Source organism: Pelodiscus sinensis, chromosome 1, assembly GCF_049634645.1.
Source record: "Pelodiscus sinensis isolate JC-2024 chromosome 1, ASM4963464v1, whole genome shotgun sequence".
In the NCBI taxonomy this organism is placed as follows: Eukaryota; Metazoa; Chordata; order Testudines; family Trionychidae; genus Pelodiscus; species Pelodiscus sinensis.
Genome location: NC_134711.1, coordinates 211,864,655 through 211,877,652, shown reverse-complemented (window position 1 = coordinate 211,877,652; position 12,998 = coordinate 211,864,655). Strand labels below are relative to the sequence as shown.

The window sequence follows — 12,998 nt, the reverse complement described above, 5'->3', positions numbered from 1 at the left end:
TAGCTGCATCTCCATCAAGCCACCAGGGACCTAGCAGGTTTAGAGATGCATGTTTTGCGTTCCTGTATCAGCCATAGCGAATCTGGCCAATTATGTACATGAGAGACAGGAAAGAAGCTTTGCTTATGTTAAATTTGATATTGTGTATTATCAAGGAATGGGGAAGGCAAAAAGGCAGCCTGACCCTGCAGACTCATGAAAGTGCTTAATTTTGTCCACTAGGAGTAGTCCCTTGGAAGTCAATGGAATCACAGGTTGAACCTCCAAAATCCAGAACTCTCTGGTCCAGCAACATTTATGGTCCAGGAGGACCACAGATGTTTCAGGATCAAAGAGCCCCAGAGCCCAGGAATGTGAACTGGCTAGGAGTCCTGTCCCCCATGAGTCCCAGCCAGCGGGGCAGCAGTACTGGCAAACCCTGTCCCCAAAGAGCCTCAGCCAGGCAGGGGACCAGCAGGACAGCCAGTGGCAAAAGCGGGGCAGCAGGAAAGCCCCATCCTTGGGCCCAGAGCACAGCAGAAGCGGGGCCGGCAAAGCACGTGGCAGAAGTGGGGCAGCTGGCAAGCCCTGTCCCCAGGAATTCCCTGTCAGACAGGCGACAAGCAAGCCCACACTGCCTGGGGAGCTCGGTCTCCAGGGAACCCCAGCAGGCCAGAGCCCAAATCCAAGCCCTGCAGGCTGAAGCCCCGTGGCAGTGAGGCCAGGCAGAGCCAGCTGCAGGGACGGGGAGCATCCTGGGAGGTCAATGGCAGGGCACCTCCTCATATCCGGAAAATTCTCTCATTCGGGACGGGTCAGGTTCCGAGGGTGCTGGACAAGGGAGGTCCAACCTGTACTCACAATTAGTAAAATAAAGCACATGCATGAGTCTTTGCAGGATCAGGGCCTTCTTTTTCTATTGTTATTTTTAAGAATATTATTCCTCAGGAGTACATAGTAGCAAACCTAATGTTAACAAGGCCTCTCCCTTCTCAATTGGGCATAGAAGTGTATTTCCTAACTTTAAAAAAAATTGTGTTCAGGAAGTGCAGTCTCTCCCATAACTGCATGGCATGTTAGGAAAATGTGTAAGATGATAGTCTAGAGAATAATTGCTCAGAACATTTGTCTACGGCCAAATCCAATATCTCTTAGCCGGATAGTCCCACTCAGATAGAAAGTCCCACTGAAGTCAATGAGAAATATGCTAAATGCCTGAGTAAATACTGCAGGATTTGGTCCTTAACTTCTTTTCAAAGAAATCCAAATGTTAACCTTGTGTACAGACAGAAAATAACACCCAGCCCACACATTACAAAGATTTGTTTCTGTTCCTTTTGTTATGTCAGCCTTTCCATTACCCCAGTAGTCCAGTTTTGTTTTCTCTGGGCTTCTATTGTCTGAAAATAGCAAAGGGAAACATAGAATTTAGAGCTGGAAAAGACCTGTTAGATCATTTAATCCCTCCCACAGCCAATGCAAGGTTGTTCCTTACAGTATTTTTTCCAGATTTGTCCAGTCCAGGTTTAAATGACTCAAATGACTGAGCTTCCCAACCCTTTCCCACACTTGACTTGCTGAAAGCTCCAATGCTCAGGTCTTATGTGGGCGAAATAAATTCTGTCTATTTCCATAACATCACAGGCTAAAAGTAAAACAAGCCCTAAACAGTATTTGTATTCCCAAAGTCTCTGAGGATATTTTCGTACTTGTCTGAGTGCCACCTCAATAGTGCAGCATAGCAGGAGCCTAGAAAACAAAAACTGAAACCCATCACCTGTGTGGGAAATGAAATCCTTTATTCAAGCTACTGTAACAACTAGATTTACCAAGTGTCTTAACTTCAAACAAGATATGGACTGGGGACAAACCCAACAAAGCCATAGCTTGATCCTTTTGTGAGGTGGGGTGGTCTGCTTCCATATGCATTTGTCTGAGATGACATTAGATATAAACAGCTTGAATAACTGATTTATTTTCTTATATACATTTAAATACGGCACATCTGACAGTAGTTGTACGATAGATTCAAAATGATAATGCTGGACAGTAGATCAAATCATTCAGTGCTGAACATATTAGAAGCCAAATCCTGTACACTGAAGTTTTGAAGAATGCTTCACCAAAGAGATGCACTAGCTAAGGATTCAGAGACTATCCAGTCCAAATTCTTGAATTGCTGGACGGTAACTTTCACTCTACTACACATATGCCAGTTTCATCCTCCATATAACAGTGCTGAGTTGGCTCTTTCCACGCTTCCCTTCCTACAGCTGGTAATTTTTCTACTGTAGTATCTATTAGAAGACAGCTATCAATGACCCAGAGGGTCCACTAATAGTGATTAATCTAATAAATAAATGCAGACTGGATTCATTCTTCTGTGATTAATGTGGAAGATGTCCCATGTTTACTAAAGATTTAAAAGTCAGTGACAGCTACTTTGCAAAGCAGTGTGTTGTTGGAAAAAAAGCTAGATCAAGGATTTTCTTTGCTTTGTGACCCATGAGAGCTTCTCTTCTCCTTTGGACAACGACAGTGCTTTGTACACACTGGTTTTGCAGTTGAGCACATCCTGGGTTGTGATGGGCACTTGTCCTCACAGCTGTTTGAGAGAGAGAGAGAGAGAGAGAGGCATGATGTATAACTCTCCACTTGCATTTCCTTCAATACTTTCAGCATCTTAGCATATTTACCCAAAATGTAATGCCCGTGTGTTGGAAAAGACTGGAAAGGCATGGAATAGATAGGTCCAGTAAATCCACATGAAAGGGGAAATCTAGAGCAAGTCTACACTATGGAGACAGGTTGATTTAAGCTACACAATTTGAATTGCATTAGTAGCGTAACTCAAATCAATACAGCTTAGATCTATTAACCACGGGGCCACATTGCAGGAGGTCAACAGAAAAAAATTCTCAGGTCAGCGCCCATTACTCTTCTCATTCTGGTGGAGCACTGGAGTTGACGGGAGAGCAGTTGGTCAATTTATCATAGCTATACTACACGTGAAAAATTGTCCCCCACCCCCAGATCAATCATTGCCCCATCGATCTGAAATATAATGAAAACACGCCCCTAGATGAAGAGTGGGGTCTCTATGGAGGACTTCCACATCATTCTGCTGACACCCATTCTCTTTAGCAGTGTCTTGCAATTGCCTGAATCTTCTAGTAGTTGCAAAGTAGCAGCCCTAGAGTATCCCCAAGTTAATGCTGCTTTAAAGAGTAACACATAATTCTTAATCAGAGTCCTAAGAGGAAACCCCAGGGGCCACTAGATGACAATCTGAAGAGAGTAGCTGTTTCCTTGCTTTGTGCCCCGTTGACTTCCAAATCATGGACAGTCCTCATGTCAGGGAGCTCCAGGAGAGTCCCAGGAGAGGGAGCAATATTGTGGAGCTAATAGTCTCCCTCCCTCCTTCTGAACCCCCATCAGAGTAATGAAGGGGCCACTCTAGTTCAATATTTTTTAAATTAGATGAATGCAGTGCTCCTGGACAGTGTTGAGAAGTGATGTCTTTGCAGGTGAAGTGCTCTACAGGACAGATACAACAAAGGCATCTCAAACTACCTTAACCCTGACCTACAGGGTCCATCTCTCTTTCTGGGTATGTCTACACTGCCACCCTAGTTCGAACTAGGGAGGCTAATGTAGGCATTCGAACTTGCAAATGAAGCCTGGGATTTAAATATCCTGGGCTTCAGTTGCATGTTCCCGGGCGGGCGCCATTTTCAAATGCCCGTAGTTCGAACTACCTGCCCGCGGCTACACGCGGCACGGACTAGGTAGTTCGAATTAAAGCTCCTAATTCGAACTACCGTTAAACCTCCTTGCAGGAGGAATAATGGTAACTCGAATTAGGAGTTTTAATTCGAACTACCTAGTCCGTGCCATGTGTAGCCTCGGACAGGTAGTTCGAACTACTGGCATTTAAAAATGGCGCCCGCCTGGGAACATGCAAATGAAGCCCGGGATATTTAAGCCTAGTTCGAACTAGGGTGGCAGTGTAGACATACCCTATAAAAGGGTAGTTAATTTCCCACCCCCATTAAGTTGTTGAGTACTCTGTTAAGGTGATAAGCAAATATTCTCATTTACGGGTAAGTATTATGTGATGATGTTTTTGTCATATGGACACCTATTCAAGATGAATGATGCTGAGATTTTTACTTATTTCCCAAAGGCCAATGAAGAGTCGTCAGATGGAAATGACTGTTAGTCATAAGCTGCATGGACTGAATCTGAACCACCTGGAAATGAAAGATCCCATAGCTCACCACAAACCCTCTAGGCTATAGACTGTGTCCAGATAAAATAGTTAAGAAATTGTTTAATGTTAATCGATAGAGTATATGACTTGCCAGTGAGTATCTGGTAGATTTAAGAATACTACGTGGGGTCTTGATTCCCCATCCTCTGGTTTAATCAATATATAACACTATATCAATGGATTGGGAGCCTAAAGAAAACTGGCAAACATTAAAATCAGGGCTGTCAATTAATCACATGGCAGTTTTTTAGTTGGCGTTGCAAGATATTTACTGCCAGATATGCTAACCATACATATTCCTCTTCATGCTTTGACCACTATTTTAGAAGATATGCTGATGATGCTTATTAAAAAATGCGTTAATTACATTTCTGACTGAATTCCTTGGGGGAAAAATTGTATATCTATTGCTCTCTTTTACCCACATTTTGCCAGATATTTCACATCATAGCCAGCGCAGATGATGACCCCGCACATGTTCATTTTAGGAAGGCTTTCACTGCAGATTTCACAAAATGTAAAAAAGGTACCAACCTGAGATTTCTAAATATAGCTACAGCACTCGACTGAAAGTTAAAGAATCTGAAGGGCTATCTAAAATCTGAGAGGAAGGAAGCATGGATCATGGTTTCAGAAATGTTACAAGAGCAACACTTTACTTGTAAAATTTTACAAGAGGAACATATGAATCTTTAGCACATCTGGAAGAGGAATATTTTGCAATGCCAGCTAGAACAGTGCCACTCAAATGTCTGTTCATACTTTCAGGTGACATTGTAAACAAGGAGCGGGCAACATTATGTCCTGCAAATTATCACCAAACTTGTCTGTGTGAATGATTGGTTGAACAAGAAGTAGAATGAGTGGATTTTTAGGATATCAAGTTTTACATTGTTTTACTTTTGCATGCAATTCTACATTTGTAAGTTTGACTTCCAAGATAAGGAGATTGCACTACAGTACTTTTATTAGGTGAATTGAAACATCCTTTTTTATTTTTACAGTGCAAAGATTTGTAATAAAAATAAAATGTAAAGTAAGCACTGTACATTTGTAATCTGTTTTGTAACTGAAATTAATATATTGAAAATGTAGAAAACATGTTCCAATTATTGTTTAACAGTGCAATTAATCGCATGATTATTTTTAATCACTTGCCATCCCTAATTAAAATGCAACTGCTACATCAAGACTAACAAAATGAATTACATTTTCAAAGTTCATATGTGTTGCTTAATTGAAAAGAATATGTTTTTCATGTTGTCCAACTATGTTAAGGGGTGTGAAATTGAAAGGGAAGGAACACTTACCTGCAGGTCTCTGAATGAAATATCTTGTGTTTCTGAGAGCAGCTCTCCTGGCTCTCCCTACACAAATAGCAGCTGCAATTCTCTTTATTTTGAAAAAAATGCGTGGGACATTTCCATCTACAGATACACTCACAATTATCTTCATCAAATTCCATATGTGGTCCACACTTAGCCAGCTCTGCAAGAGGAGGGAGTCCTATAAAAGTAGACATATCTTTTGGTAATAAGCTCTGTATGCCTAGATTCTGCTTATCCATATGTACATGAAGAGGGACTCGGGTCCTTAGAATTTCTATACAAATTAATATCCTGAATGAGACCACCTTCAAACTGAAGAGACCAGGATGATTTCCCTGCATCACATGGAGTTATCCCCTTTAGATACTGCTAAATCACCCCTGCAAGAGACAACCAATCGGACTCCCATGCAAAATATTTATGAAGAGTTTATTGTTGTCGAATGCATCACATTACACCTAATGGCAGATATTATAAAAGTATGTATCCTGCACAAAATACAAACAACACACAACATTGTGTTTGTTGCAATCAATGTACTGAGTATATGTTTTCAGAAACAAAGTATAAACAATTTTAGCAAGGTACAGCCTAGTCGAAGTCTGTTTACTAAGCAGCACACATTCCCCTCTTGGTTAATATGGTTAGGGCAATGAGAAAACATTTTGTTTCACTGATTAAACAGAAAATAAATGACTGTGCTCCTTGATACCTCACCCTTTCTGTGCAAACATGTACATCTTTGCATACCATGAGATTTATCCTGGCAAAAAGTGATTTTAATGAGAGCCTTTAGTAAAGTAATAGCAACACACCCTGGTTAAAGGTCATAGCATACAATGTGTCATAGGAATGGTAGTTTCCTGTAATTTTATAAATAGCTCAGATTTAACCCGTGCAATGTGATTTAACCTGTGTCTATGACCTCTAGAATCTGAGCTCTGACCTCACTGGCCAGAAAGGATATTCTCATTATTTGAGGGAAGCCTCCATTGTTGTCAATTTAAAACCAGAAATTAACAGCCAAACAAAATAAAAAGCAAATGTTATTTAAAGATTAGAAAATCGGCATGGGTTTTGGTGAAATGATCCCCACCTCTCTCCTTGGGTGATGACCCTTGGCATATATTAATTGGTACAGATTGTTCAGTTCTCTTTGCCTCAAGGTGTCATTTAAAATTAATTTGTCTAAGCTACTGTCAAACTGCAGCGATTGATTGTTCATTATTGCAATTTTTTGGCTTCCATCAATAAACGCCACAGTACAGTTATTATAAGTCAGTCTATGTATCTTTTTATTAGCCCATAGCACAAACAACTAGATGTTAAGTGCAATGTGAGTTTGTCTGTTGCCCCTCCATGCACACACACTTTGGTCTTCCTGCGAAGTATCAAGTACTTAGCACTGATAAAACCAAGATATCATACTTGATGGACTAATGATCTTAACACATCAAGACAAACCTGTATCCCATAGGGACCAATATAATTGGTTTCTTGTCTATTGATACAGATTGAACCTCCCTGATCAGACACTCTTGGGACCTGAGTGGTCCCAAACAAGGGAATTTGCCGCCCCAGGAGAACACAGAGTCCTGACCTCCGCTGGCCCACCTGCCTGGTTCTGCTGCCCCCAGCCTGTTTGCAGGGCTCTGCTTCTGGGTTTCACTGACCCTGCATGGGGCAGCAGCTGCTCCTGGGGTTCCTCAGCCTCACACGAGGTGGCAGCTGCTCCTGAAATTCCCTTCCACCAGCTGCATGGCCCTGCGCAAGGCAGCAGCCACTCTTGGGGCTCTCTGCCCCATCCCTCACAGGGTGGCAGTCTCTCCTAGGGCTGACTACCCCAGGTCACTGATACTGCGGGCTGCCACTGACTAAATTGGCTGTTGCTCTCAACTCTTCGGCTGGGGTTCTCTGGTCTAGCATCATCTGTGGTCCTACTGGACCACGTATGTTGCTGGACCACAGAGCTCTGGACAAGAGAGGTTCAGCCTGAATTAAGAAAGCATATTAGACAGAAAGAGTTTATATCCTTTTATTTTAGGTCACTGGCCTAGGAATGCAAATGCTTGCCAAGTTGCTTTTATTACTGGTTTGTATTCTTAAATGTGTTGAATGTAAAATCATATAGAAAGGCAAGATTTCCCTCTGTTTCCAGGTAGTCCAGATTTGTTAAATACCCATTATTTTTCATCTGAATATAAATATTCTACAGTGTTTAGGGAAATTATAACACCTCCAATGTGTTCAGCTTGAAAGATTCTTTAGATTTATAGGAAGAGTTTATAGGAACTTTCCTATATAAAGGAAAGTCTTCATCTGATTTCTTTGAAGGATTCAACTCTTTTCCACCATGAGAACAGAAAGGAGGCAAATTGCTGATAATTATGCTTTTTTGGAAGTCACTCCTACATATAATGTTTATATCTTTATTATGTTCAGTTTGTATCAAATAGCCTGTTAACAGACAGCTTTACTCTCACAACTAGCTCCATTGGCAGGGAACTAGCTGGGCAGGAGAGGGAAGACAGGGAAGAGCCCTGTAAAGGAGTAGAGTGAAATATTCCCTCTTTCTTCAGCACCGGAGGGGAGAAGAGGAAGCATTATGCCTGCGAGAGGTGTCTCTCGAGTACATTTTCTCTCAGGTGCAGTTTATGCCCTGTCTAGACTATGAAAACCAGTCATGGGAGGAATGGTTTGCCAGATCACACTCTAAATGGGGGACAGAAGTACATACTCCAAATGTTTACCCATACAACTCCATTGATTTCAGTTAGATTTCATGTGTGCACTACGTATGAGGGTAAAACTTAGCCCCAAATTTGAGCGTTAATATCCTTGCCAGTTTATTTTAAACCCAGAAACACATGAGCATTTCTTGAATACAGCTGAATATATGTGGGATACTGAGTTGAAAGCCCCCTAAAAATGACTAAGTTATCTACGTACAATGAAAATTGAGAGTGACTGACAGCTACAGTAATTCTTTCTAGTACATTGCTGTACATTATTCCCATTGCTAGTATGAAAAAGAAAAAGTGAGTTTTGTTCGTCTCTAAAGTGCTATAGGACCACTTGTTTTTTAAATTTTTTTCAGAAGAAAATGAGATGAGACAACACCATTTGTGAACATGTTTACACATGGGCTACATCTAGACTGGAATGATTTTCTGCAAATGCTTTTAACTGAAAAGTTTTCCGTTAAAAGCTTTTGTGCAAAAGGACTTTTGCCCGAACGGGAGCAGCATAGTATTTCTGCAAGAAGCACTGATTTCTTACATGAGATCGTCAGTGTTCTTGCGGAAATTCAAGCGGCCAGTGAAGACTTTTCCACAGCTGCTTTTGAGGAAGAACTTGCCAGTCTAGACACAGCCCTAGAGTATTATATAGTAAGGTAATGCAGTCTACTGATTTAGAATCAGAGAAATCTTAGAACCTTATCAAGCGTTTTTTGATAGAGATGGAAGTCGCAAAAGTGTCAGTCAATATTACTACTTTTACCTTCCCTTCTGCTAGGATGTTCTTTGTCTACAACACATTCACATTTTTTGCTGTCCCATATCAAGCCACCGTGGCAAAGTTTGTTGGTAAAGGGGCAACTAGAAGGAAAAACAATATGATCAAATATTTTATAAAAGCATCCCAAGAATTAATATAGCTACTGAAAAAGACTAGCCAAGATAGCTTGCTCAAGACAGTTATTTACAGCCAGACCAGACAGCTCTATTATGTAAATTCATAGCAATAGCATTGCTTAATTAGTGCCACGGCTTGCCAGGACTGAGCCCTGGCACCTCTAGACTTGTCAGTTCATAGCTCAGAGCAGCATAGACACAGGAACAGGGAGCATGGGGGATGCTGCAGCACCCCAGGGCTCCCATCCCAATGCTCAGTGTACCACCTACTGCTCCATATGCCACAGGGTCCAGAGTGCAGGGGTGGGGAAACTTTATTGGGTTGGGGGCCACTAACCCACAGAAAAATCAGTTGAGGGCTGCAGACAAAAAAAAACAACCCTCACTGATGTGGCACCTGACTGAGAAGGAGAAAGACACTCCTCACATTCCCCTCCCACACCAGAGCCCGGTGGGGGCAGCCTAGTGGATTTTGTGTGCTCCAGCATCGTGGTGGAGAAGTGGGGGAGACGGGGAGGTTGAAGCACCAGCAAAAGTTTCCCAATGCAGGGGGCGGGGCTGAATCGTGGGGGCCAGATCCAAGCAAGCTGAGGGCCACATCTGAACATAAGAACATAACAACGGTCATACTGGGTCAGACCAAAGGTCCATCTAGCCCAGTGTCCCTCTGCCAACAGGGACCAATGCCAGATGCCTCAGAGGGAGTGAACACAACAGGTGATCCTCATGTGATCCCTCCCCTGTCACTCATTTCCAGACAAACCCAGGCCGGAGGTTACCCACCCCTGCTCTTGTGCCAGCCCCGCACCCAGGAACCCAGCTACTGTCCCTGTTCCAGGGGCTCTGCTTCTGGCTCCAGGCCTGGGATCCCAGATGCCAGCCCTGCATGCTGGGGGGAAGGGAGGAGTGAGGCTTTGCTTCAGCCCTTTACACTGGAGACTCTGCTGCCAGCCTCATGTCCTGGGTCCCAGCCACACACCAGGACTTTGCTCTTGGCCTCAGCATGGGGGTGGGGCAGGACAGGAATAAGATGAAGATATATCAGCCCCCCCCCCCTTAAAAATGTCCCCATGGCTCTAAGTATGTTAGTGTGAAATTGAACAGTTATGTTGTGGTGGGTACACGACTATTTAATAGTCCCCGGGACTGGGACCAGCAGCCAGTGTGCTCACAGCCCCACACATGGGGATCTCCTTGCCATGCCACGCTGCTGCCACTGTATCTGAGACAGCAGCATGGGGTGGCCAGCGGGAGCCAATCAGCAAGGGGAGCCAGCTCCTCGCACAGACTGGCTCCTGCCTGCTTCCCCACGTTGCTGCCTCTGATACAGAGGCAGCAGCACAGGGCAGCAACAGCCCAGGTCCACGGGGCGCCCGAACTCCCCACATACAGAGGCTGCCTCATAGTAGTAGCCCCTGTCCATGTGAGGGTTGGCGCTCCCCACGTACAGAAGCTGCTCCGTGGCGGCAGCCCATGTCTGTGGGGAACTTGAACCCCTGCTGCCATGGAGCAGCCTTTGTCAGGAGTGAGCCTGGGTCTGCCATGGACAGAGGCTTATTCGCAGAGCCCTCCCCTACCTCCCGCCTCTGTAGGAGGCAGCAAGGTGGGGCAGGTGGGTCTGTGGAACCGGCATGTGCAGAGAGCCAGCTTAAAAGCTGCTCCCTTCCTTGTACATATTGGCTCCCGCTTGCCCCCCTCACCTATCAGAGGCAGCAGCTTGGGGGTGGGGGGAACAGTCAGATCCAGTGCTCACGGGGAGACAGCTTAAAAGCCCCCTCTCATGGGCACCGGCTCCCACCTTCCCCACCCCCCTCACTGCCTTTGATACAGACAGCAAGGGGCAGGAGAATGTGTGTAGACAACAGGATTAACCAATAAGCCCAGTCTTATCAGTTAATCATGTAGCCATCTACATGTCGACATCACTATGTACCACTGGAAAGCAGGCTTGCCATGTCAGTTATGAACATTTAAAAAAAAGCACTTCTTTCATTACAAATTAATCACTGGACAAGAGCGTGTCACATCACCCTAGATGGAAACTCTGTGGCAATCTGCTCTAATGCCCCAGTTCAATGATGCACCAGTTAGGAACATGCCTAGCTTTAGGAATACAAGTAGGAACATTAACTACAATGGGATTACCCAAGTGCTTCTAATTAGGCATTTGCTGAACTGTGGCCTCAATCTAACTGCCAAACATGTGCAGACTAAATTTGTTTACAGCAGAGTAGTCCTGTGGCACCTTAGGGTGTGTCTAAACTACACCCCTCTGCCGACAGAGGGATGTAGATTAGGCACATCACTATTGCAAATGAAGCGGGGATTTAAATATCCCTCGCTTCATTTGAATAAAAATATCCCCTGCTTTTTGCTGACACGGCACTCTGAAGGCAAAAAGCGGCAGTCTAGACTGGGATCGGTCGACAAGGAAAGCCTTTTCCGACCGATCCCTTATTGGTGCAACGAGGTTTACAGGATCGGTCGGAAAAGGCTTCCCTTGTCGACCGATCCCTGTCTAGACTGCCGCTTTTTGCCTTCAAAGTGCCGCGTCAGCAAAAAGCGGTGGCCATTTTTATTCAAATGAAGCACAGGATATTTAAATCCCCGCTTCATTTGCAATAGTGATGTGCCTAATCTACATCCCTCTGTTGGCAGAGGGGTGTAATTTAGACACATCCTTAGAAACTAACAAAGCTCATCTCATCTCAGTAAGTGGGTTTTGCCCACAAAAGCTCATGATTCTCTATATATATTTGTTAGTATGTAAGGTGCCACAGGACTACTCATTGTTTTTAAAGTTACAAACTAACATGGCTACCCCTCTGTGACTTGTTTACAATGGATTTGAGATTGGCTTTATCAGTCTAAAGAATACCTCTGATGTTTGGAAACTGGTGGGAAAGTTGATGGAAGAAAACCAGTAGTGAATAATTTAAAACAAAAGAGCTTCCTCTGTAGTATTTTGTTCCAACAGAAAGCCTTACCCATCCTCCTCTGGGTATTGGACAGATCTTCGTATGATGGCATATTGGTGATGCTGAGCAGTTGATAAGCATCTACAACCTGTGTGGTTGGCAATTTTGACTGGCACTGGCTCTGGTACACTTGTCAAAGGAACTGAAATCTCAAAGAGCTAGAAGAATGACATGAGATAGTTGTATAATAGAAACTGAACAGCATTATTCTTTAAAATTGTTTAAATGCTTCGCGCCCACTGCTTTTTCTCCTCACCCTGCCTCTTTTCTGCTGATAGTCACTGCAGTTCTAATTTAAATTAATCCAAAGGGAAAATTAAGCAATGCCCTCCGAGCTAGGAACTGGTCAGCATAATCGACCCAGGCTAACAAAATAGTACATTGTAAAGATCATTTACTGAGCAATCACTGGTATGTTTTCTGAATGAGGCTTAAAAACCTCAACTCGTCTTCACATACATTAGCAATGTAACCTCAGTCACTTAATAGAGATTTCATTTATCTTCTCTGTCTCCAGTGAATGTTTGTTTCACTATGAATGCCTACAATTTCCAGTGAATGTTTCACCATGAAGCCTACAATTTTTCTGCAAAGAAATAAAGAGCACAGGGGAAAATTCTATTCTCAGCAGCACTGATGTAAGTCTGGCATAACTCCATTGATTTTAGTAGAAGGACTCTGGCTTTACAAAGTTGTATGTGGGAACAGAATGTACCCCAAACTTTTGAAAATAGCTCTTTTGAAGGAAGTTAAAGGAATGTTACATTCTGCAGAATTGAACAAACTTTATTTTTTTAACAAACTA

At 43.4% G+C, this 12,998-nt stretch overlaps 1 protein-coding gene across 1 annotated transcript in view; it reads right to left on the bottom strand.

Moving 5' to 3' along the window:
- Positions 1-1,761: 1,761 nt before the first annotated feature.
- Positions 1,762-12,998, bottom strand: part of VEGFD (vascular endothelial growth factor D) — a 40,957-nt gene continuing 29,720 nt past the window's right edge. Inside the window, exons 4-7 of the mRNA XM_014573467.3 lie at positions 12,203-12,351; positions 9,082-9,179; positions 5,563-5,758; positions 1,762-2,584 (exon numbers count right to left, since the gene is read on the bottom strand). Coding sequence (XP_014428953.1) covers positions 2,458-2,584; positions 5,563-5,758; positions 9,082-9,179; positions 12,203-12,351 — 570 coding nt within the window. The 3' untranslated portion in view covers positions 1,762-2,457. The remainder of the gene's footprint in view (positions 2,585-5,562; positions 5,759-9,081; positions 9,180-12,202; positions 12,352-12,998) is intronic.